This window comes from Notechis scutatus, chromosome 4, assembly GCF_049901735.1.
Source record: "Notechis scutatus isolate UNSWTSFEM ecotype Mainland chromosome 4, rNotScu1.2, whole genome shotgun sequence".
Taxonomy (NCBI): Eukaryota; Metazoa; Chordata; class Lepidosauria; order Squamata; family Elapidae; genus Notechis; species Notechis scutatus.
The window spans coordinates 46,348,780-46,375,140 of NC_142012.1; the positions used below are offsets into that span (position 1 = coordinate 46,348,780).

Sequence of the window (26,361 nt, forward strand, 5' to 3'; positions counted from 1 at the left end):
CATACAAATCATTCCTCTGGAGTATTATTTATGTTATTGATAAATCTGTATCAATGTCTTTTTCAAAGTAACATGCAATTCTACATCATGATCTTTTATTAGTCTGCATTTCATCAGAAAACTAGAGCTCCATTGCCAGATTTTTTTAAAGGAGATTTAGCAATGGAGCTCTAATTTATCCAAAAGTGAGCATTATGATGAAATTATGCCTACATAATAAACTTCATAAAAGATGCAGGGGATATGAAATGTTGATTTAGAATCAGAGTCCCAGGTTCGTCTTCAGCCAAGGAAGCTTACTGGGTCAACTTGGGCCATTCATTTTCTTTCAATTCTACTTATCTGATTAACAGATTAACAGATAATCAGAGTTGGAAGGGACCTTGTAGGTCATCTAGTCCAATGCCCTGCCCAAGTGGGAGACCCTACACCATTTCTGACAAATGGCAGTCCAATCTCTTCTTAAAAGTCTCAAGTGAAGGCATGCAAGGGCTGGAATCTGAAGGCATGCAAGGGCTGGAATTCTATGCCTCATGTTTTTTTTTCCACAATACAAGCCTATTAATAGAGAAAATACCATTATGTTGCAGTCTTGTAAAAATGGAATTCAGAATTATATTCATTATCACCATGATAAGACTCTTACTGCTTATCTCTAGATTCTCAATTTAAAGCCAAAACTAAAGGTAGTTTTGGCTTTAAAGCCTATGCTGCTTGGCACAAGAATACATGCAATATTATCTTCTCCAACCAGTTTTGATACATCTGATCAGTGAAAAAAAGAGTTTGTGATATCCTACTTCCATGAAGTAAAGCAGGTAATTTCCCTATTGGTGCAGTTGCTTTTGGAAAAATCTTTCCTCAGAAATTTGATCAGTCCCCACCGTTCTATAAGGTAAAAACCTAATTATTTTAGAGATATTGTATCTGTACTGACATATGGTAAAACACCAAGATTGCAGTAGGTACAAGTCTAATAAAACAAACATATAACCAAATAAACTCTTTAACATCATATACATATTTGGAAGAAAAATGTGATGTTCCTGGACATGAAATGCCTTGTCAATTTATCATTTCCTAAAATGCCATACAATTAGGTATAATCAAGAATTATGTGGCAAATAAAATTGGTTTCAAATGAGACTTACCAGAATCCATCACCACTGCAGGTTGCTATCCTTTTGGAATCTTTATGACTCCATGCAATGCAGAAGATTCCATTCTTCCCATGCTTCAAAAAATGTAAAATGCCTATCAATAAGAAATAGTTGACTCCTTTTTGTCTTATTTATCCATGTATCTATGAACATTCCCCCTTATCCTAGAAAGATCTTTATTACCATTTTGACTTTGATATGCCGATTATGTCTTTCTCAATTCTCACCAGCTCTGTTTGATAGAAAATTTGGGAAAGTCCTTTCTCTCTAGATTCTATTCTTGTGAAGGGGTAGCGGAAGAAATGACACGTTTTACTTTATTGTTCATTCAATGAAAGGCACTGTTATATTTTGTAATCCCCTTATTAATTAAATGTGTAGGCTTCTACAGATTGATTTGATATACAATTGTTAGCTCACTAGTATGGTTCTGTTTCTTTAAATGTGGCCAAATGTTGTTTCATTGTCAGTAAAATCAATTACATTGACATTTTAGACATTTCTGTTTATTATTTATTACCAATTTTATAATATTTGCATCATCTTTAATCTGGTATGTTCTAACATTTATGTTTTCTAAACAGAATACTAGTCACTGAATGGAATGAAGGACTGAGTGAATGACTAACTAGTGGGGTGAAAATTCTTAAAAGGGAGCATTTCCAAGCACATTTACACAACACTTCTTTTTAAAATGTGGAAACAGTTCCATCTTTTTTTCAGGGAAGCACAGCTGCCTTGGAAGCTGTTTCCAGTTATACAGGCATGCAAACACAAGCGTAGCTGTTTCAATATGAGAAGGAAAAACTAATGAAGCATATCAGTTGTGCATGAGAATGCATGAGAGGACTGCTAAAAGGAACATCTGAAGCTCGACACGGATTTGGAAAAAGAGCTGACTTCTTTAATTACTGGAACAAAATGCTTTATTTGTGTTCCCATATATTCTAAAGCACTTATTTTGAAAGTTGTACATAGCCTTATAAATAATATTAGAACAAAATTATATGTACAGATCCAAATTGTTATAATTATGGGATATTCTTACATGCTCATTTATTAAATTTCTTAATAAAATAGTTTTAAAGCACCTAATTGCCTATCAAAATTTGGAATTTGTATGTCAAGTGACATACTATCAAATTCTTAAATTAATATTTTAAATATAATTACTGATTAAATATGATAGTATTTTATTCTGAACTGCAATGGTGGGATTTAAAATACATATCCAGGCTTTACCAATATGAGACCAGGAAATCAATATGGCTAGCTGAAACTGCAAAGATTTGACACTTTACTATATACTGAATGAAGTACGTAATTATAGACTGTCATTTAGGAAGATACTTGCATCTTATGAGGTACAAGGTGTTCTTTAAGAAAAAAGGTAGGAAACTTATTCAATGAAATTCAACTTAAATTATATTTAATCTGTACCATTAGACTTTCTCTCATAGACTCTAGCTATGAGTGTAATGAACTCTGAGGTATATAAAGTGCTGTTACAAGTAGAATTACACACTAGATGTCCCAATACTGAAGAATTCTGCAATTCATACTGATATGGATGTTCAGATAGCTTGAACTGAGGCAACTTCTTATGGAAGTTTTTTATTCTAGTAACAAAATATAAAGTGAATATGTGTAAGCATATAAGCAATATACAGTAAATACCTACTTTTTGTCTATAATTTCAAAAATTCTAAATATAAATTTTAATATTTAATGGTTTTTGAAGATACTTGGAGATACAAGCAGCAACTAATGGCACACATTTAAAACTTTATAACGTATGCCGATGTTTTACTCTGACATAAGATAAAGGATGTTACATGTCTTCTTAACTAGACACATACACATGTTAAAAATCTTCTTGGATAGATTCTGGAAGTATAACTGCAAATTATTCCAATGAGAAATAAGTGACATATTGGGAAACCATTATGGATATATAGATGGTAACTTTTCATTGAATTAAAATGAATATATAGAAGAAATGGAAGTTCCCAGTCTTCTGTTGTCCCTTTGATATGAGAATCAGTCCAACTGAGTCTGCCTAACATTTCTCTAAATTTGTTGAAATTGACTGCCCTGAAATCTAGTGCACATGTACAAGTATATTATGCTCTTTCACAAGCCATAGTAGCCTGAATCCCAAGATGATATTGCCACTTCTCAAATTTTCCATGCTAAGATGTTAGTTTATTTCTCTGCTGATTAAGATAAAATCCATCATAATTATCTCTTTGACTTGCTTGAAAAATGAAATAATCAGCAAAGTCCCTGGGGAATTTTGGGCAAATTGAAAACTTGGTTGAGCTAGCTAAGGTAACTGAAGCGTGCCATAATGTGCTGACTTTCTTGAAAGTTCTATAATGGCTGGTTTGGAGAGAAGGGGCAACAAGCAGGATCATTATTTATACATTAGTATAAGAATCTCTAGCACTACTCTGCATATAATATTTGTTCTCTACCTTTCTATATACTTCTACTGACTTGCTCTAGATTGAACCATTATACTCATCTCATTCTTTTCACCCAGAAACAACTCCCCCCATTTTTTTTAATGTGGTTAAAGAATTAAAAAAAATTGATAAGACTTAGACTACACACTATCTTTTTAAATTCTTTCTACTTGACTTTCTTCTATCCCTAGTGACACTTCTTGGAATATTGTCTCTCTATAAATATTCCCTGTTTCATTTAAGAATACCCTACCTTCTCTAAGATGCTGGCATATGGACAGTTTTGCTTCTGATTTCTTTACTTACTCTTTCAGAATGGAAATTAAGTTTTATCTGGCCACCACCATGTTTTTTGGGGGAGAGAATGGAGCAGCCCTGTTAAACTCCTCTTTGTTCACTTAATGAGCTCACCAGCTGCCTTACAGATAGTCCTCAACTTACAACTATTTGTTTAACAACCATTTGAAGTTCCAATGGCACTGAGAAAAGTGACTTACTTATGACCAGTCTGACACAACCGTTGCAGTGTCCCCAGTCACATGATCAAAATTCAGGCACTTGACACCTGGCATGTACTTCTGATGGGTTGCAGCATCCTGAGTCATGTCGTCACCATTTGCAACCCTCTCAGGGGGTTTGTTATAAGCAAAGTCAATAGGGGAAGCCAGATTCAGTTTATGACTATGTGATTCACTTAACAACCACAGTAAAGAAAGGTTGTAAAATCAGATGTGACTCACTTAATGACCACAATAAAAGGTCTGATCCAAATTGTAGTTGTAAGTCAAAGACTACCTGTATATGCCTCCTGAAGTTACTGAACTAACCCACAGCAAACAATGCTCCTATCACATATAATGAGTAACCAGTAGTAGTTAGGAAACAGCCAGCAGTAGCAATTAATCCATTGCTTTTTAATCCTCTTGTGAATTACACTATTTTCTTTGTCCTCTTTCTTGTCAGTTGAATTTCTTTGACAAACTGCACTCCCTGGTTATTTGTGCAGTAGCCGGAAAGAGTCAGGAAACCTTTGCTTTCAGAAGGTTTCTTTGAACTACGAACTATTCAAAGAGTTCCCCTCTTTGAACTACAAGTTACTTCTCAGCATTGTCTAAATACTGTAGCAATTTGTTAATCAGACCAGACAGCAGTTTTACACAGAAAAAATACCATTAATACCATGTGGAATCCTTTTAATTTCACTTGAACAATTATGTTAATAACCAACCCTTATATTAGCCTGCCAGGGAGCCTTTGGAAAAACTGCCAATCAATACTCATTCCATTCACACTCAGCAATCTAAAAATAAAATAGAACAATAAAATAGAGCTAAGTAGGAATTAATATCCAGTGTAGCTTTTATGGAATCTTTTAACTAGCCCGAAAGATGTGCCAAAATAAAATTGACTTAACTCCCTACAAAAAACCTTTCTGAATACCAGTAAATAATTAGATTAGTCCAATAGCGTTAGCAATAGCACTTAGACTTATATACCATTTCACAGTGCTTTACAGCCCTCTCTAAGCAGTTTACAGAGTCAGCATATTGCCCCCCAAAATCTGGGTCTCCATTTTATTGACCTCAGAAGAATGGAAGGCTGAGTCAACCTTGAGACGGTGAGACTTGAACTGTAAAACTGCAGGCAGCTGGCAGTCTGCAAAAGTAGCCTGCAGTACTGCATTCTAATCACTGCACCACCACAGATCCTAAAAAAAAATCTTAAAAGTACCAATATAAGTAATGGGTAAAGCCTCAGAATATTTTAATATTCAAGCAAAACATATTGATACTCAAAACTGCGCTGAAATGGCCGCGCTGAGATGGCCACGCTAGACCCCTCTACAAGCTATTTTAGTTCCATTTCATTTTACAGGAAATATCTGTCTCCTTTCATAAAAAAAAACACAGTAGAATATTTAGGCTTTTGGGGAGAAATACCCCAAAAGTGTGTACTAGCAATCTATTAACTGTGTACTAGCAATCTATTAACTAAGTGTGAATTAACTTTCGTTCATTCACACTTAGTTAATAGATTGCTAGTACAGTGTATAAATTGACATAACTTTTTATAATAAACATTAGTAAAAACAAGCAAAATAAAAAACTTACCTCATTGAAGCGAGTTATCATTTTGCCTCGTGATACATCCCAGATGAAACCACCATTTCTTGAAGTTGCACCAGCTATACAATTCAAGTCTCCTTTATAGAATAAAGTAATAAAAATACAGAAGATTTATTGTATTTATCTTACTTTCCTATTTCAGTATCTTAGTCAGTAACACTGTGAAAAGTAGATCTTCTTGAATTGAAAGTCCAGTTTTAAAGGACACTTCTAACCCTACAAACTCATTCATAATCTTCTACCTGACAAAAGCTTCCTCTAATTGCTTGTTAGCAAGTTGTGCTCAGTTACAGAAGTGATGGATAACCATTAGAAGTTCTGACAGACAGCTCCTTCTGGAGAAAATCTATCCATATGGTCACTGACTTGATGGTACATTAATCTTCAATTTCTCTTTATACTGATACAAGATTTAGGAAGTTGTACTATGTTCTGTTTCAAATGCAAATTTCACGTTATTAAAATAAATAAGATCAAAAATCCATCTAGTAAGTAGGAAAGGGAAAAAGTATTGTTTTGCCTTTCAAGATTTACTCAGAACAATAACTTGTATTCTTAAGCAAGATATATATCTATTAACATTTTATGAAACTGGTATTCTTTTGCAATCAAGTCGAATAATTTACCACACCCCATATTTTGTGATTACCCATGTAATCCATAAGAGCTATTACTAATGCCCACAATACATTGCAAACATAGTTAATGGTAAATTCTTACATTAAAAACCAAGAACACTAAAAATGCTATACTATACTAAATTGAGCTCTACATTTTCTATGAATTAAATTTGTTAATATAATTATTGTGATTTCTCCTTTTTGCAACATACTCTGTCAAAAGCATTGCTATGTACAGGTTGTTATAATTTTATTCACTTATTAGAAAGCAATGACTGAAGAGTTGAACTGGCTGTATTTATTAATATTCTGAACTCAATTGTGAACTTTAGCAAAAAGGAACTTAAAAGATTGGAATATACTTCCCACAACATGCAATTTTTTCACAAAATGCACCAATATCTCAAGGGAACCTCTTGAAGGTCTAATGTTGGGGATTATTGGTAACATTGCAAAGTTAGCAATTAATGCTCTGCACAAACACTGTATTTCTGCAAAATATTAACACAGCTATCCCACTTTAAAAAAAAAAAAACTCCCACAACCAGTGAGAATTTTCTTTTCAACTGTGTATCAACAATTTTAAGGTTCAATATTCCTACCTGGAGCCCATGAAAGTGAATATATGACTCCCTCATTGCCAGGAGAGGTACAGATAGCTGTTAAAGTAGTTATATCCCATACTTTTATTGTTCCATCAAATGATGCTGTAGCTAAAAGGTCAGGGTTATCAGGTTTGAATTTACAGTCAAAGATGGTTTCAACATGACCCTAGAACAGAAATGAACTCCTTAGAATACTTGTTGTATACTTTATATCATAGTACATGTTTTCTTTTCTCCTAGTTTTATCTTTTAAAATAAATGTACCTCAAATCAAAAGTCTATTTATTGATTCTCATATTTCTAAGCTGCCCTTCATCCAGATTATTCCACACAGATACAATTGTACATATGCACAAATGAAGTACTTTTCCAGATCCAAATAATATGATGTTGTGGCCACTCCTTCAGAATGAGGAATGAGTTATTAGGGGTTGTACAAAGCTTTCTGTGAAATGCAGATATGCACATACCTAGAGTTTTGTTAATGTCCATAAATATTGACTATTATTGTCACTGAGATACCTTGATTGACAGCATTTTATGTTTTTTGACTGCATACGTGGCAATCTTATTCTTATGGACCTTTCTGGGGAAGAAGACTTGTGTTACTTCTGAACATCCACTGAATATGGAAATATTTCAGAAATGTCTATAATTACATAAATGACAAATTAATTTAATTTACATTTAAAATAAAATTGACACAGTGTTATTTTGAGACTACCGCAGATTCAATAATCATTGTTTTATTTTAGGGGGATGTCCAGATAGAAATTTGGACTATTGAAATCCACTAAATGTGCTTTGTGAAAATTTCACAGTATTATGTATTCATCACACCAACCACATAGGATCTTTCAATATTCTTGTAGATTATCATTCCATCAATTATGTTAACTTATTGCTAAAGAAATTGCTAAATTACTGTTTTGTGTCACACTAGACACTATTCTTCCACTATGTTATTTATTATTTTTATTAAAATGGGGAAATATATTTCTTCCATTGTTTTTCTTTATGTGCTATATTTACTGGACTGTAATTTTGTTAGTGTTTCACATACACAAAAATATTTTCTATTAGATAATCCATATCTTCAAGGATGGCTATTATGGAAACATGTAATGGCTATAGCAGGGAGCTACCAAGAACTGCCTATGAATTATTCCCATAGCCATGACAGTAGAAGATGCAAACATGGTAATGGAACTTTGATGATAAAAGCAACAGATGAGGACTGGCATCTATATATAAGTACAACTTATATTGCACGTACTGTTCTGATAATAATTTCTAGAATAAGATTACATTACTACATAAAATACAGTTGAACTGATCTAAATCTGTTGTTTAGGTAAGAGAGCAAACATACCAAATCTCTAAGAAATTCCCATTTCTTAGCTCCCATGTTATAAAGCCCCACTCCACCATCCATAAAACAGCAGACAGCATGTCCAGGAGGAAGTGAAAATGCTTGATTCTGTGTTAGACTTGGAGATGGAACAGCTTCACTTGTAGATGACGTATGATGGTTTTTGGTAGGAGACTGTGAAAAAAATGCTGAATGAAAAGGTAAAATATTATTAGCATAGATTTTCCTTCCTTCTCCATTAAATCTGCTGCTAACTATAAATAAAAAAAATATTCTTGAATAATCTATTACAAGATTTACACAAAACATTATTATAGTTGGAGAGAACTGTTAAATCTGAGACACAAAAAATAAGTCCCAGAATATTGAGAAAATAATAGCCATTTAAGAACAGCTATCAAAGAGATCAAAATTTGTGTAGCTATTGATACCCAGAACTATACCTACTTGGCATTTAAACACTTATTAATTATAATCAACTTGATTCTATGCCCAAGATATTTAGTAATTTAAAACTATTTTTCCTTCCCAGTGTTTTTCCTATAGGTGCAGGGTCTTTTTTCCATTTTAACCAGGTTGATAATCCCGTAAATGGAATAGAGAGTAAGCAGAGGACTATGGCATCACTCTGAAGGAAAATAATCTCTTGGAAGCATTACTGGAAGGAGCCAGAAGAACCATCTTCTGCAATAAGCCTTCATTTCCAAGAGTCCCTTCATGTAGGGTAATACAACTATTAAATATAAAATTATGACTTTAAGATAGCATGCAAATTGTTTTCACTCCACGTAAAAAGGGAGATCTGAAAGAGAGAATTATTTCCAAATAACTAAGTATAATACTGAGTGATTTTGATTATTCTTATGCACTGAAATACTTCACCATGCCGCCCAGAGACACATGTTGAGAAGGGACCATAGAGATCAAATAAATAAATAAATAAATAAACAAACAAACAAACACATAAATAAATAAATAAACAAACAAATAAATAATCCAAGCAAAGGAGCACAACTGATAAAAAACACTTCGTGGAAGATGGGAGTATTGTTTAATTGATTAGTCACTATTACCACAAAATCACCAATTTGAATTAACTGCAAATGGGAAACTCAAAGAAACATAGTCTAGTCACATTTGGTGTTAGGGTGATTCTTTTAAAAATGGAAAGGTTTTTTAAAAGGGTGAATCAAGAGAGCCAAATCTTTCCAAAACAGATTACAGTGGTGTCTGGGATTTATTCCGGAAGTCACAAGTATTAAAAACAATTACAGAGCAAACTATATGACCTTTATTTAGGCCAGATGGAGTAGTGAATCATAAAGTGGCTGACACCAGTAAGTTCTATTTTGAACATTGAGTATCAGCAGAAAGATGAGTACCAGGACAAGATTATTGCTTCAAAATGTGTCGAGTACCAAATTCAACTAATTTTGAAGCACTGAGGTGCCACTGAGGTGCCACTGTACTTAAAACTGCAGCAATAGAAGCTAAACTCAAACCAGAAAAGATTTTTCAGTGCAGGAACCGTAACTACTTTTTGGTTAATGACTGGATCTCAAAAAAAACTACTTTAAAAATATTTCTTTAAAAACAATAGGAAGTCCTGCACAAATGAAGAAAATAAACAAGAACAGATACTTATGGGGAAATGATGCAAAGAATGTATAATTACAAACGCTTAGGATAAGTAACAAATAACATAGATACACCAGAAGGAGAAAACCTGCTAGGATTTGTGACATAAGAAATTGGATTATTAAATAACATAGAAATTTAAAAATCATACAAATTCCGGAGTCAAGCAAATGTCTCTTTTTCAGAAAATGTACAACAAACATCTGTTGATATTTTCAGAAAGATAATTTGAAATACTGGTAAACAACACTAACAAGAGAGAAAGTCCTACACATTATTAAAAACTGAACCACTTTAATACATAGAGGACAGAACTATGAGGTAACTAATGCTATTCTGATAAGGAAATCCACAGGTTTTTTAAAATCATGTTATTATGTTACAAAAAATTCTTTTAGCAAGATTATTTTTGGCACAGGGTGACTGGCAATAATGCAAGATCTCAATGATCTTTCCACTATTCTCATGTTATTGTGTCAGATATGCATCAAAACAAAGATTATTAAAGAATGTTGATGAAAAAGTAGTTGACAAAGCAACACCAAAAATGTAAATCAATATGAAGAATGATGCAATATCTAGCCATTGGGAATAATTAGGAGAGGGAAACTCATTAGTATGTTTCAGGTTTACTTCACAATAAATTGAAGTAGCAGCACAATACAGCAAGAAATGTGCCTGGGGATTTTACCAGTTTGGATGGTAGGGAATACAATTTCTGCAAGTATATTTAGGAGTTTCTTATAGTAATTTTTGTTGATACTGTGAAGTCCTTTCCTAGTTAATTTAGTTTAAGAGAACAATAGGTTTAACTGATGCTCGTGCAAAGATTCAAATGAAACTACAATGAAAAATTAAGAAACTATATAACTTTCTATTAAATTTGAAAATGGAAGATGAACAAGTAAAAGAAACACTGATAGAGTGGGCAAAAACTTTGGATATAATATAGAATTAGAGGAATGGCAAAATATATGGGAAAGAAATTATAAATTAACAATGGCAACTTCTTACAAAGAAAACATATAAAATGTTTTATAGATGGCAATTACCTGCTAGGTAGCCAAAATGTTCAAAATATAAATATAAATGTTTGAAATGTAACCAAAAGCCTGGCACCATCTGTGGTGGACTTGTGCTAAAGCAAAAAATATTTGAGCACAAATAGACATGTGGCTACAAAAGATGTCAGGAAAACATGTAGATTTTAAACCTGAACTTTTTAAATTAGGTATAGTACCAGAAAAATTTGATAAACAAAGTGGATATTTAATATCGCATGTATTAACAACAGCGAGGATTGTATTTCTGCAGCATTGGAAAAATGAATACCATTAGATGAAGAGATAATTAAGAAGATATTGGACTGTGCAGAAATGGACATTGAAGCTTAAACAGAAAGAAGATACAGAATAATATCAAACATGGAATTTATTTTATCAATAGCTGGAAGAAAGGGGTAAAGATTAGAAATATAATTTGTATTGTTAAGAAACAAAATAACCTAGACAACATCATGTTTATTAAGCACTAATTAAATGTAATAGTAGAAAATTAATAAACCTTTTTTTTAAAAATAATGCCTTTATTAAATGACTCTAGGAACTGTTTTATGTGTAAGTCCTGGCTGTTTCAAAAGAACTATCACAAATTTTTGGCCCATATTTTGTTGCCATACAGAACCAGTTAAGAGCCAAATGTTAGGTTCATTGATTTGACACACAGCTTTATATGAACATGTCCAAAACTAAAACAAATATGTATACTTACTATTCTTCTTTGGAGGAGAATTAAGCACATGTAAGCCATGGAAACCTGTTTTCTTCAAGTTAAAATTATCTATTGGTGCTGTTCGTGATACATTCCAGACACGCAACACACCAACCTGAGAATCTATATTAAAAAAAAAGATTAACTTAAGTTTTAATCAAATAATACAATAATTAAAAACAAAAGTCAAAATGTAATTGGATTTTTAATTAGCATTAAACATGACTTCAGAAATAGGACTGAAATATGGTAGGGACATTCTGCTCTCAGTGTCATTTAATATTATCCAGCTAATGCAAGTTATCTCCCAATGTATATATTGTCCACTTACTGCCCATTTCTTACCCAACTTTCTGAACCCATCAGATTGTTTTCTAGAATCAGATTAAAGATAAGCTGAAAAGGCAATGAGAGCAAAACTTTCTTTCTGAAGGAAGTGATAATGATGTCAGAAAACTATCATTACCATTTTAAAATATTAGTTTTGTCCTTGCCTTTATATAACTAATTATGTAATTAGTTTGGTAATTTGGTACAAACTTAACCTACTGACCTAAACAAGTCTGTTGTGTGCCCTGAATACTATGTTACTATAATATAAATGAAAAATATTTTTTTACCTCCAGTAATAAACATTCCAGGTGCACTAGGAACCCAAGCTAAGCATTGCACAGATGCTGCTGCATTAGGAAGATTAAAGGCTGTGATACAGGAGAAAGATTCTGAATCAACAAGACGGATTCCGTTATGCAAATTTGCAACAAGAAGATAATCTGTTGACAGAGGGTCCCATTCCAAAGCAGTAATAGGATCTTCCTCATCTGTCCCTTCGAGTGATTCTGGCCTCAGAACATGTTTCTGATGCTTACAACCTTGAAAAATAAAAATATGCAACTTATCCATTTACAGAGAAAAATTCTCTATACAGAATCACTATGTTCAAATGGTTATACCTGCATACATTTGAAATGTAAATATGTAAACTAATTTTCATTATACACTGAATCAGTTTATCCTCCAAATCATGTCCTGACAGAGTAACAGCCAAGTAAATATAATGAACTTCTGTACTGAAAATATAAAACGCTTAGTACAGGTTCTCGATGATTTACAATAGTTACAGTGGCATTGAAAAAAAGTGATTAATGACCATTCTTCACATGGCCATTGCAAGCATCTCCATGGTTGCATGATCAACGTTTAGCAGCTACAAAAGTCATATTTAGAACAGTCAGAGTGTCCTGGATCATGTGATCACTTTTGCAACTTTCTGACAAACAAAGTCAATGGGGAAGCCAAATTTACTTAACAACCGTATTTACTAACCGAACAACTGCAGTGATTCACTTAACAACTACGGCAAAAAAGGTTGTAAAATGCGGCAAAATTCACTTAACTATCTCACTTAGCAACAGAAATTTTGGGGTCAATTGTGGACGTAAATCTATTTGTATTTCAAAAATAACATTGCCCTTTTTTTCTTGGATGCCTCCATTGTTGGTAGCTGCTATAGAGGTCTAATTAGTTAAAATAAAGTAAACATGTTGAATAAAATGTTAAATACTAATAATTAAAAGACAGCCTTGAATTATTTTAGTAATGACTCAGCCTCAAACTACAGCAATAAAGGGTTTGGAGGGTTTTTTTGGTTTTTTATTTTGAATAGACAAAACAATACCTGGCAATATTGGGTTCATGATAAGAAAGTGCATTCACTTTATTTTTAACTAATCTCTTACTTAGTTTAAAATAGATTCACATTAACACATGCCATTCTGTAGCAATATGCTAGATTTGAATGATTTTTTTCTATTTATTTATTCATTTTACTATATATTTGCAATGTATTCTTCCTGCTACATGTGGGGAATTCCTATCCCCAATACAATATGGACACAAATATTAATGGAAGAAGCAGTCATGTACAATCCTCTCCTGTTCAAGGGACTATCATGCTTATCATGCTTGGCAACTGGTTCATACTTATGAGATCCCTTTTCACAAGCGACGGGTGGGAACTAATCAAGGAAAGAAGCAACTTAGAACTAAGAAGAAAGTTCCTGACTATGAACAATTAACAGGTGAAACAATTTGCCTCCAGAAGTTGTAAATGCTCCAACACTGGAAGTTCTCATTTGTCTGAAATGATGTAGCGCAATGGTGACTAATCTTTTTAGGCTCCTGTGCCAAAAATTGCATGTGTGCTTGCGCTCGCATGGCAGCACCTAGAAGGCAATGCACGCACCCCCCCACACCCCTGCACATGCTCGCATGATTCCCCCCCCCCGCTGCCCCCTTACCTGCACTGTGCCTCCCAGCTGATTTTCGGCCGGTTTGAGGTCTTTTTCAGCCTGCCAGAGGCTTGAGGGAAGCCTCTGTAGGCTTTGCAGGCTGAAAAATAGGACTGTTTCATCACTTCCTGTATTTGCGGAAATACCGGAAGTGACAAAACGGGCCTATTTTTGGGCCTGCAAAGCCTGCAGAAGCTTCCCTCAAGCTTCTGGCAGGCCAAAAAAGGCCTCAAACTGGCCAAAAATCAGCCGGGAGGCATGCACAGGTAAGTTTGCCTGAAGTTCACGTGCCTGCACAAATGGCTCTGAGTGCCACCTGTGGCATGCGTGCTATAAGTTCGCCATCATGGGTGTAGGGTCTCCTGCTTGGGTGGGGGGGTTGGATTAGATGACCTCCAAGGTCCCTTCCAATTCTGTTACTCTGTTAAATCTCTGTTAAACAGATGCTTCATTGCCTACAAATCTTGATTACAGCAATTTAGAAATTGAATCTTGAAATAGTAGTATCAAAAAGATTTACATTTCTATCTACTATAAGTCTATTTTTAATATAACATGATTTCAATACACAGGGCTCTTTGGATATGTGACTTTTCCTATCAAATCTAGTTATTCCCTCCCATATGTTTGTATCTAAAAAGACAGATTATCTTTAATAATAAAGAAAAATGTGATCACACATCTCTATTTTAATATTTTAATATGTTTTATAGTTTTGATATGGTTTTACGGTATTTTGTACATTTAGATTGGGAAGCAACCAAAGTTGTTTATAAGATGGATGGCTAAATAAATGTTTTAAATAAATAAAATACAAGAAATCAAAATTATGTTATAAAAAGATTATATGTAAAAATTCAAATATAGAAAAGCATCCATTTTGTACTGAATGAGAATGAATAGATTCAGATGATTTTAGTAAGCATTCCTCAATTTCAGAGTACTAAAGGATATTGGCATAGTAAAGAAAAAATGTTGCCTGAGAACAGTTAAAATTAAGTTGTTATGGAATATAGGTTAACATATGCACTATTTTAAATCATTCTAATGCATAATAGGAAAAATATCATATAAGGTGAATTTAATTTTCTTGTCAAGTGGGTTTTATATGTTTATGCATGTGTGCCCTTGAGTCCATGTTGGCTGCTAACAACTTTCTGGAGTAGACACTGCAGTTTTCTTGGCAAGAATTTCAGATATTGTTGATTATTGCCTTCTTTCTTATGGCTGACAGAGAATAACTGGCCCAAGGCAACCAGCTGGCTTTGTGTTTAAGGCAGGATTAGTGTTCATGGTCTCCCAGTTACTAATCTGATGCCTTAATCACTATACCAAAGTAGCTGTCTTGCTTCACTGTCAATTGTTGCTGCTGTTCAGTCACTAAGTTGTGTCCAACTCTTCACAACCCCATAGACCATAGAACGCCAACCATCTCCATCCTCCACTGTCTCCCTGAGTCTGCCGAAAATCATGACCACTGTGTTGATGACACTATCTAAGCATCTCTATCTTTGCCATCCCCTTCTCCGTTTGCCTTCAAACTTTTCCAACATCAGGGTCTTTTCCAATGAGTTCTCTCTTTTCATTGGTGGCCAAAGTATTTGAGCTTCAGCTTCAGTATCTGTTCTTCCAGTCAGGGTTGATTTCCTTTAGGATTGACCAATTCAATCTCTTTGCAGTGCAAGGGACTCTCAAGAATCTTCTCCAACACTATGCAACATCACAGTCAATACCAACAGCCAATTAATTACATTTTTATTTGTATATATTTAATGTTGACAGCAAATATATATGGTACTGGCATTCTATATTTTGTGAAATCTATTAGACTATTGAAATCTGGTGACCTCTGAATCTAAAATGGCTACAAAGATGCATGTCATTGAGATTTTGAGTGAAGGGAATAACATTTGAAAAAAGAAAACCATTTAATAAATTCTCTCATAATAGCTTTCTTTGTTTTAATCAGAAGATGCATTGACTCTTGCCCTGGCATAAATTTCTTACCTGGCTGAAACAGAGAAAGACTTCCATCAGTATGACCAAACACTACTTTTCCTTTTTTCTTGGGATGCCATCTAAACAGACAAATATCTGACATAAAACTGTGAGCTTCATTATGTACCATTACACCACTCTCTGGCCCTGAAAATGTCCAAATATACAATGGACCTCTATGGGAGGCAAATGCAACAGCATCACCTACATTCCAGCACCAACTAAGAGACGCAGGAATACCTGAAATGTAAAAAGATATCCAATAAATGAAAAAAATACACTTCTAAATCTCCACTGAATTTAACTAATAGTGCAACTTAATGTACTTTTCCCCCAGAACTAAGCACTCTCTTTCTCACACTGGTAAAGAGAGTTTGTAACTTCTTTCATAGAAAATTAAAGATAGAAAACAATCTTTTAGACATAATGTCTAAATATGCCATTAAATAAAACTCAAAGAAAATTAGGTCTATGATTTCAAATAAATCACAATTATTTCTGTTTTGCTATAAATTCTGAGATATAGCTTGAGATTTCCAAGCAAAACACAAAAAAGAGATTAAAAAAAGAAGTTTCCATGACTGTTAAACTTAAAGTAACAAATCTATAGTTGGATTCAAAATAGATGCTGTGAGTAGACTGGCAGAATATAAGATCTATACTTTACTGCCAAATCATATAAGAAAATATATTAAAAAGTTCAGAATCAGGAATCAATTATAGTTAAATGTTTCTAGAGCAGAGTAATAAAATAAAACATTATATTGTACCATATAATGGAAAACAATCATAATTGTTTTATCTGGCATTATCTTAGCAAAAATAAACATAACTATCACCACAAGGGGAAAAGAGAGACTCTTGTTTTTATCATACAATACAATACATATCAGGGCAGTGATATGTTTCTTGAATATAATATTTTGAATGGAAGTTGCATGCAAAAGATGCAGTCTGTTTATAGAATGTACTTTTTTACATATGCAAACTGATCAAGCTCACTTTTGCTAAGAGATAAATTACTTAAGTTCTAACTGCCATCTGTATCTCCTGCTCAGTGACCCACTGGGGGGGAAAATAGTTAATCTCTCTCATTTCTTTTTTTATTTTATTTTCTGAATCAAATTTATTTAAATCGGAAAAATAATCTAACATTAAAACCATGGTTTATTGCACATGAATGCTTTTGTTGCAAATAAATGTTAACATTTGATTTATATCATACCTTTTGTATTGTGTAATTTTGCAGCAATTTTTTGCTCAATTACATTCCAAATTATTACTAGGTTTTCTGCACTTGCACTTGCAAACAGATCCTGGTTATGGGGACACCAAGAAATAGCTGTGATGGTCTTCTTGTGTTCAGACATAATTGCCCATAACTTGAATTCATTATATCGATGATCCAACTAAAATTTTAAAAATCCAAAAAAGAATGATTAAATTCTTCTAAATCAAATATTTATCTTGCTATATTAAAATTAAATAGTATAGTATCTATTTTGCTGGGGAAATATTCCTTTCTCTATTTTCTCTGCACCTTCTGGAATATCTGTTCAGAGTCTCAAAGTGTGGTCCTGAGCCATATAGATTACAGAAATAAAAGGGATTTAGTTCACCTATTCAGTTCACCCTTTAGTTCACCTATTTTAGGTTTTTCATTCATTCTGCAGAACCATGGTTCAGGAGGCCTTACTAAAATATGATGAATTTTAAATTGGTATTGTTTATTATTATATTTTCTACAGAAATAATATGGATTGAAAAAATGTCTAAAATGATCAAGGATATTTTATAATTTTAAAAAGTAAGTTATTTTTTTAAAAATTATAAAATATCAAATTATAGAACAGCATAGTAAATATTCATATACCCGCAGGAAAAGAAAAAGAAAGAAAGAAAATCTAAAATATTTTTCACCTGATATATATAAATAGCCAGAGTTGCACAATAGGCAAATCTATCCCCACTAGCAGCACATACATCTTTATTCCATGGTTGACAGCCAGCTGCTAATAGACCCACTTGCTTAACCTGTGCCATTTTTGCCTAAAAAATAAACAGAGAAATCCAATAAACAAGTCTGGAATAAATTCCACTACAATCCATAAAACTTACATTTGGAAACCATTAAACAAGGATTTTCAGGATATGACTCCAAGACAAATACTTCAGTTATTCATTTTCTATAAATCAGATTTAAGATCTAAGAAAATTGTACTCACAGACAATATCATATTAAGTTCTGTATGTGCTCATGATTATTAGGCCTTCAATTCAAGACAAGGTAGAAATGGCTAATTAAAGACTAACTTTTGAATAAAACAGGGATAATCACCATTATTCCACCAACAGTTGCTCATACAAAAAGTATATCTTCACTTTGACACACATGATATTTTTAAAAATCATTTCATTGAAGTTTTGAACTGAACTTGAACTGAAAAGTGAATGTCCTATCAATTTCTTTTTTTTTTAAGCAAATTTTATTAATTTCAAAAAAAACAAAACAAATCATCATCAACCATTACATATTTAAACCTTTTTCCATTATAAATTTTACAAGTCAGATAAAACCTTATCTTATACAATACAATTCTATTTTAAACCATTTCCATATGAGCATAAAAATACCTCTTATCCAATTTCTCTTTACTTCTCTTTACTCTTATTCAATTTCCCTATTATTATTTCATCTATTTCTTTCTGACTTGATCACCATTATTTTCATTCTGTAGTTCTACAAGGTTTTATTAATGCTCTCAAAAACATTGAAGCACAACAAACAAACATAAAAAAATCTTTTAGGAAAGTAACTTGGCCCCAGGTACCTCTCTTTATATGGGCTTTAATTATATTCATGCTCATCATACATAACATTACCTATTTTATTTACCATTCTATATCTTCTATATAAACTTCTCCAGACATCCCTCTATATAATTCTATTTTATTTAATCCATCTTAATTTAAATCATTATATTTGTATCTTTTGCCCATTCTTTATTATCCCTCTATCTCATTCCTTATAATGAAAAAAGAAAAAGAATTTATCCTGAAATCACTAATCAGAGTATGATGCCTTTCTATCTTCCCCCTAAATTAATTAGATTAGCATTTAAAATAATGCCTAATACCCAATCTGATTCTGCTTGGTACATTCTATCTACTAATTTTTTCTTTTAATAGCAATAAAAACAGAGTAATAAATCGAAAATGTTTAAATACATAGTGCCCTCCTAAATACATAGTTAAATAATAAATCTAAGTATTAAATCTTATAACATTCCCATTGCCTTTCCCTTTAATATTTTATTACATTTTAAAATCAATCATTATTAAACATTTCAACATTTTGATTTCTTATTAACTCTTAAGCCAATTCTAATACAGATGTTACAATACCATCTTATGTACCTTGCAAAATCTTTTTTTTAAAGAAATTATCTTTTACCCTTTGTCCCTAAAAAAAATTCCTCTTTTCCCATCTAGTTTCAAAACTTCGTGGCTTTTCTCCGCCTTTCCCCTTTCTTTCTTCCCCCACCAAATCTTCCTACCCCCCCTTCTTCTAGTCTCTGCCTTGCTGGCATCCCTTCTCTGTTGCATTCCCTTTTTCTTTTGTTTACTATCATTATATTTGTTTTGCATCATATTTTTCTTTTTCTTAAATGTTTTTTTAGATCTTAAGTCCTTCATTTTCCTCGCTTTCTTCCTTTCTTCTTTCTTAGATAAATTTTGGGATTCATTAAAGATGGCGTCTTCGTCTTCTTCTTCTTGTTGTTCTTCTGCTTCCATCTGTTGTATTGTTTGCTGATAGTTAACCAACGCCATTTCTAAAAATAGGAAGGCTTTTTCCATACCATCTTTACAGGCTGCTTTTGTTTGCTCATATTCTTCCCTCAGTTCCTCAAAAGAAAGAGCCATTATAAATCCTTTCTTTTCTTTTTCCCCTCTTTCTTCTTACACCAATCAAGATATTTCAAGAGAAGGTAAAACAGTCTGAAAATCTACAATCCTCAATCAAGCCAAGCCAAGACAGATTTCTCTCTTTCTCTTCCAGGGGTAATATCAGACAAAGGAGAAGAGAAAGTCCAAATCTGTATTTTGAAGCCTTATTAGAATTATATTTCTATCTTCCAATCCTTAAGGCATCTCCTCCAACAAAATCAAACCCGATAAATATATTTTTTTGTCCTCTCCCTTCCGACTTATCCCAAAAGCTAGTTTTACCTGAAAAAAAAAACAGGTTTCTCAATGTCCATTTATTAATTCCGTCGGGAGGGAGAATCCACTTTCCTTTCAGCACCTCAGAATTGCCGCTTATTTTCTCTTGTGGAAAGAATCATTCACAAAGCCATCCTTTCCAGGAATTAAATTAAATGTATCTCAGAGTCCTGGAACAACCAAGAAAACTTTCACTTTCCAAAGCTTTCTCCTCTTCCTCCTGCGCATACTTGCCCAGCTGCCGGCTTCTTTGTGGCGGCCATTACGGACCGCCGCTGCACCGTCTTGGGAGAAGGGGGTTCTGCCGGCCGGGGAGGGGGTCTGCAACACCCCCAAACCCCTCTCCGGATCCCCCCTATCTTCAGCTACCCCTGCAGGGTAGCCTAGCTCCGGACCCGTCCGGATCGGAGCACCAAAAGCGGCTAGCGCGGCAGGGATCGCGCGGGATCGCGCGGAATCGCAAATCCCTGCCGCTCGCGAAGCCGACCGCAACGGCCTTCTGAATGTCCTATCAATTTCTATCCTTATATATGCACACAAGAACACCGTGTTTATTAAAACACTGGAGAACTCAATGCTAAACATAAGCAAAGGTAGTCCTTTCATGAGAATTTTAGCAGCTAACTAAGAACTATAACTATACACCCATGTGAACTCTTACATATTTACCTATCAAGGGATGAGTTCATTTCATTCATTATTAGATTTGGTCACCTAACACTAAATGAAAATATTAAGTCCACTTTTGGCTTGAAGTTCACAGAAATTTAAAGTAAAAATGCATGTAGAATCAACAAATCCTTAATTTAGTGTGGTAGTATAGAAAGAACCTTAGACGTAGTGCATTACACTCCCCAACTGTGAGCAGATGAGATAAATATTTTGCGTCATCTGTAGAATTGCATATATTAATAAGAAAGTATTTTGCTATACTTGTAACACATCAATACAAAACTGATAAAAGGACATTTTTATACCAAGAAAATGAACATGAAAAAGGAAAAAAATAAAAAAAAATATAGCATCAGTAGTAGTAATATGTTAAGCCCTCAAATAAAGAAAAGTAATAAAAAACTGCAACAGTTTTTTTCAAATTTCTTATGTAGATATTACATTTTTATAAAATGAATTGGAATGATAAAATTTTATTGCTAAACGACTAAGTTACTCCTACCTTCATACAGATGTAAGCCATTTAAAGATTTCCACTTCCTTTCTAAAACCTGCAGGTTCCAGCTATGCAGTCTCAGATTGGCTATAAAATAAAAGCACCCTACTTGTTGAAAATATTAATTCTAGCATAAGTTGTAATGATGACTTATTTAAAAAGACAGTAAAGAAAAGTGCATGTATTATGAAGTACAGGTAAGCAATATCAATACCTGGTAACTCTACTGGTTCTCTGAGACATACCTTTTCAATGAGCATGTGTGCTTTTTTAAAATGATGATTTTTGCTTTATTTCCAAAATACACTTTAGCTTCATATACCGCCATTGCATTATCATTAGTAAGAATGTCTGCTGTGCCTAGAGAAGTATTATGTCTTTATTAAAATTCAACATATGTAGTAGTTAATTGTAAACTATAACTGGCTACTAAAATACGTCTAATCATACATTTACACAGAGTTTATAATATTGTCTTCTATGGGGATGGAAAATCGCGCCTCGCAGCTGCACCAAGGAATTTACTCCTCAGTCATAACAAGATGCAGTCTGGCCGACCAAGTCAAGGCCATCTCCAACCTGCCTAATAGGGCCTTCTATGTGCCCAGCATGTTGTACAAACTAAGCATTTTGGACATTGCCAAGTCAGAATATCAACAAAGTATATTAGAATCATAATTTACTCTCTGAAAAAAATGAGGATGAATGGATTATTGCAGTTATCATCAATGACTCTGTTTAATTTGTAGAATTTAAAATAATTGTTGAATGTTGTTTTAATATAATATAAAACAAGCTGGAAATGAGGATAGAAAAATTCCCTCACCTTCCCCAAAGAAACCCAAGATATATTCTAATGATTCTAGCACTCTTTTTGCCAAAAGGGTGAATGAACACACTAGATTTTAATTGCTGTAAATCATTAATTGCTGTAAATCAGTCCATAAATTCTCAATCAAGTGGCTAAATTGATAGGGATGTTAGCCCAAGTGTAAAAGGATCTGAAAATATATGTCTGACTGTGTTATGCAACAGACTTTTTGACAATCCACAATTACTTCTATTTTGTAGATGGAGCATCGCAACCAGGAATTTTTCCACTGTCTATGAATAAATGAAGTGGCCATACACTTGCTAGAAAGATAAATGGAAATGTTGTGTTTGATTTTGGGGTTCAAATCCTCCATTAATGTTGCCCAGATGTATTTGGAAACAGAGCTGCCGTCAGCAAGATTCCCTCTTTGAGGGTAATGGACAGTTCAGAAATGTAAAAACATAATTAAATGAAATTATGATTAAGGTGGGCCAGAAATTGTAAATATCAAAAATTGTTTGTATCATTGAAAGTTCTGTTATTGTGTTTTTCTTTTAAGACAAAAATGTTAATGTATGAGTTGTTTTTTTCTAAATGAAAATCTCAGCATTCAGATTAAATTGCTGTGTTGGCACTTTGCGATAAATAACTGGCTTTTGGGCTCCAGTTTGGGCACACGGTCTCTAAAAGGTTCGCCATCACTGCTATAGGGCATTGCAAGCCAAAATAACTAGACACAAGGATAGTTTTTCCCCCATGCCATCATTCGGCTAAACAACAAACTCCCACAACACTGTCAAACTACCTTATCGGGCTGTATTACTATTATCCTTCTCATCTTTCCTATTACCTATTTCCTTATCTTCTTATGATTATAACTTTGTTTAGTTTACTTTATTGTCATTGCACCTCGTACAACGAAATCAAACAATATCTTCAGTGCACATCAGGAGCATGAAAACAAACACAAACACACATCCTTCACATTCTATACACTGAAAACACACACACATCCCCGACACTGCTCCAACACTGAACACAGTGGAATTCAACAGAGCTACTGCTCTGGGATAGAAGCTGTTTTTCAGCCTATTTGTCCTTGTTTTTCGTATTCTGTACCGTCTGCCAGACGGTAATAGTTCAAAAAAAGGGTGTCCAGGATGAGATGGATCTTTGACAATGTTTTGAACTTTCTTAAGGCAGCGGGAGCTATAAAGCTCTTCCAAAGAGGGGAGAGGGGAACCAATGATTTTCTGGGCAATGACATTAACCCTCTGGAGTGCTGTCCTATCTGCCACTGTGCAATTGGCAAAACATACACAGGTGCATTAAGTTAATATAGTTAAGATACTCTCTATGGTGCAGCAGTAGAAGGTCACCAGCAGTTTTTCATTCAGTTGTTGTTTTCTTTTTTTTCTTTTTTTTCCACAAATTTTATTAGTTTTACAAAAACAATACACAAACAATCAAGGCATAATAACATAAAAAATCCTTTCCCTGAAAACCAATAGAACACACAAAATAGTTCCAAATTGTAATATAGATATTTACGTTATCTATTCAACTTCGTATCTTATCCCAACTTCTCCTTTTCATTCTATTATCCAAATTATATTTCTTGCTAATTAAAGTTTTATTGCCTTTCATAAACAATACACAAACATACAAAACATAAAACATAAAAAAAAAACATAAAACATCTTTTCTGAAGGCTGTTTGATCCCGGGCTAAAAACTCTTCGCACAGACACAAGTTCAAAAATCATATTCACTTTATATATCGTTCCATATCTTATTACCATTTTCAACTTTCTATATAGCTTCTTCCCTCTTTTATCTTTCTTAATTTTGTTTTATTTATCTTATCTCAATTCAGTTCATAATACTTATCATTCTTTGTCTGTTCTATTTCCATCTATCCATTCATCTTTTCTCTTTTAATATACTTCTCCTGTACACTGATTGGAGTGACGCCTTTGACTCATTCCCCTAGCTTAAAATTACTTAATATAACACTTAATTTATATTGGGATTCTGTTTAGTACATTCTAAAGTTACACAATAAACTTTATGAAAGGGGTAAAAACATAACAATAACTAAATAAAATCATATATAACCACTATCCATATCATTAAAAAGCTAATCATATATATTGATACTCATTTATATCTTAAGCATTTTACTCTAAATACACATATAAAAACACAATCTTATGTACCTTCCAGAATCCCTTTTTTAAATTAGGTTTACCCATTGTCTCTAAATAAGCTTTGTTTCTTTAAGTCTTGCTTCCCACCATTAAGACTTCTCATCCCCTCCTTTCTCTCTTGCTTATTCTTCTCCTTGCCCTTTTTACGCCTTTGTCTCTCCTCCTCACTTTTCTTACTCTTTTTCTGTTGTTTTCTAACCTTGTATCCACCTTTCATCTCATTTTTCTCTTTTTTGGTTGTTTTTTCAAACCTTAAAATCCCCTTTGTCTTTTCCTCTTTCTCCTCCTCCCCAAAAAGAACCCATTGTTCATCAAAGATGGCTTCTTCTTCTTCTTTGTCCCAATCGTCCTGCTGCTTAGTCAACTTTTCATAAGTGCATACCGCCATTTCTAGAAATTGAAATAGAGTGCCCAAAGTATCTTTTCCATCTTGTTTTTCTTTTTCATATTTTTGATATTCAATTTTTAGTTCATCCACAAGCGATGCCATCGTGAAGAGAAAAACTTTTTCCAAAACAACCACCCAAGTATTTTTAATCAAAAATAATTGCAAAGAATTCCAAAGTTACCAAAGTTCTTTCTTCTCTTTCTCTTTCTGGGGTTACTGTTTAATCAAAGAGATCCAATTACAATATATCTTTCTTTAAAGTTCTAGGCAATCTCCTCCTTTTTCAACTTCTGCTCCAATTTTTTTTCCTCTCCCTTCCCACTTACAACAATTTTCTTTTAAGTATTCAGAAATCCATACCTCCAATAAGGGTTTTCCGATTTCTTAAGTTATTAAATCCAATGTCCAGGAATCCTTTATCCCTTGGCTTTAACTTTCAAATTAATTTACCTTCAGTGCCCAAATAAATTTTCCAAATCTTCATCTGCTGTTTCTATGGGGTGGGAGAGTGAAGAAAAAAAAAAGGTTTTTTTTCCCCTTGACAGCTTTCTCCGCCGCTTTCCAATCTTCTTAGGGATACAATGTATCTTCCAGCAATTCAAATGATTCAGTTTCCAGGGTGTTTAAAAGTTGTTGATTGACCCGGCTCAGACAGCACTTTCACTTTTCCTGCTTCCTCCAGCACAATCTTACCCGTCTGCCGGCTTCTTCATGGCGGCCATTACTGACCGCCGCTCCACCACCTTGGGAGAAAGGGGTTTTTCCGGACGAGGAGGGGGTCTGCGACACCCCCAACCCCCTGTTCGGCTCCCCTCTCTCTTCGGCTGCCTCTACAGGGCAGCCATATCCCCCTGACCCGTTTGGATCGGGGGCACCTTGGCGGCGAGCGCAGCAGGAATCGCGGACAGTCGCGAATTCCTGCTGCCACCGAAGCCACACGAAACCGGAAGCCCCTGTTGTTGTTTTCTGAGAAGTCTCAGGTAGTATATTGTCTCCACACCACAAAAGCAACCAGTCCACCTCATCTCAGTAGGCAGACTCATCCCCCCGAAGATGAGTCCCACCACTGTTGTATCATCTGCAAATTTAGTAATAGTATTACTAGCATGAGTGGGAATGCAGTCATGCACATAAAGAGTATAGAGTAAGGGGCTCAACACGCAACCCTGTGGTGTACCAGTGCTAAGAATAAGGGATGAAGAGGTATGATTACCTAATCTGATCCTCTGTGAGCGGCCAGACAGGAAATCCATAATCCAAAGGCAGATTGAATAAGAAAGTCTAAGGTCCAGAAGTTTAGACACTAGTCTATGTGGAAGAATTGTGTTGGTTGTATCTTACAATTTATATTAATTGTTTTATTTAGTATCCTAGTATGATTTATGTTGGTTGCTTATTTACTGGCCTATGACTATCACTCTGTGTTGCATTTTATGATTATGATCATGATTTATCACTTGTTGCTTGTATGTACACTGAAAGCTTATGCACTAGAGACAAATTCCTTGTG

The 26,361-nt window shown here is 33.9% G+C and overlaps 1 protein-coding gene across 15 annotated transcripts in view; it reads right to left on the reverse strand.

Moving 5' to 3' along the window:
- WDR17 (WD repeat domain 17) overlaps positions 1-26,361 on the reverse strand; it is a 74,236-nt gene that overhangs the window by 34,272 nt on the left and 13,603 nt on the right. For 4 of the 15 annotated variants that reach the window (XM_087963311.1, XM_087963309.1, XM_087963310.1 and 1 more), the window contains exons 2-10: positions 17,969-18,097; positions 17,274-17,457; positions 16,058-16,288; positions 12,380-12,631; positions 11,760-11,882; positions 8,352-8,539; positions 6,977-7,145; positions 5,740-5,831; positions 1,152-1,234 (exon numbers count right to left, since the gene is read on the reverse strand). In XM_087963311.1, the coding sequence (XP_087819437.1) occupies positions 1,152-1,234; positions 5,740-5,831; positions 6,977-7,145; positions 8,352-8,539; positions 11,760-11,882; positions 12,380-12,631; positions 16,058-16,288; positions 17,274-17,457; positions 17,969-18,091 (1,445 nt within the window). In that variant the 5' untranslated portion in view covers positions 18,092-18,097. Of the gene's footprint in view, positions 1-1,151; positions 1,235-5,739; positions 5,832-6,976; positions 7,146-8,351; positions 8,540-11,759; positions 11,883-12,379; positions 12,632-16,057; positions 16,289-17,273; positions 17,458-17,968; positions 18,098-20,941; positions 20,987-21,446; positions 21,588-21,685; positions 22,757-26,361 lie in introns of those variants that run through there. The other 11 variants (XM_087963302.1, XM_087963304.1, XM_087963303.1 and 8 more) reach the window with 6 other exon arrangements.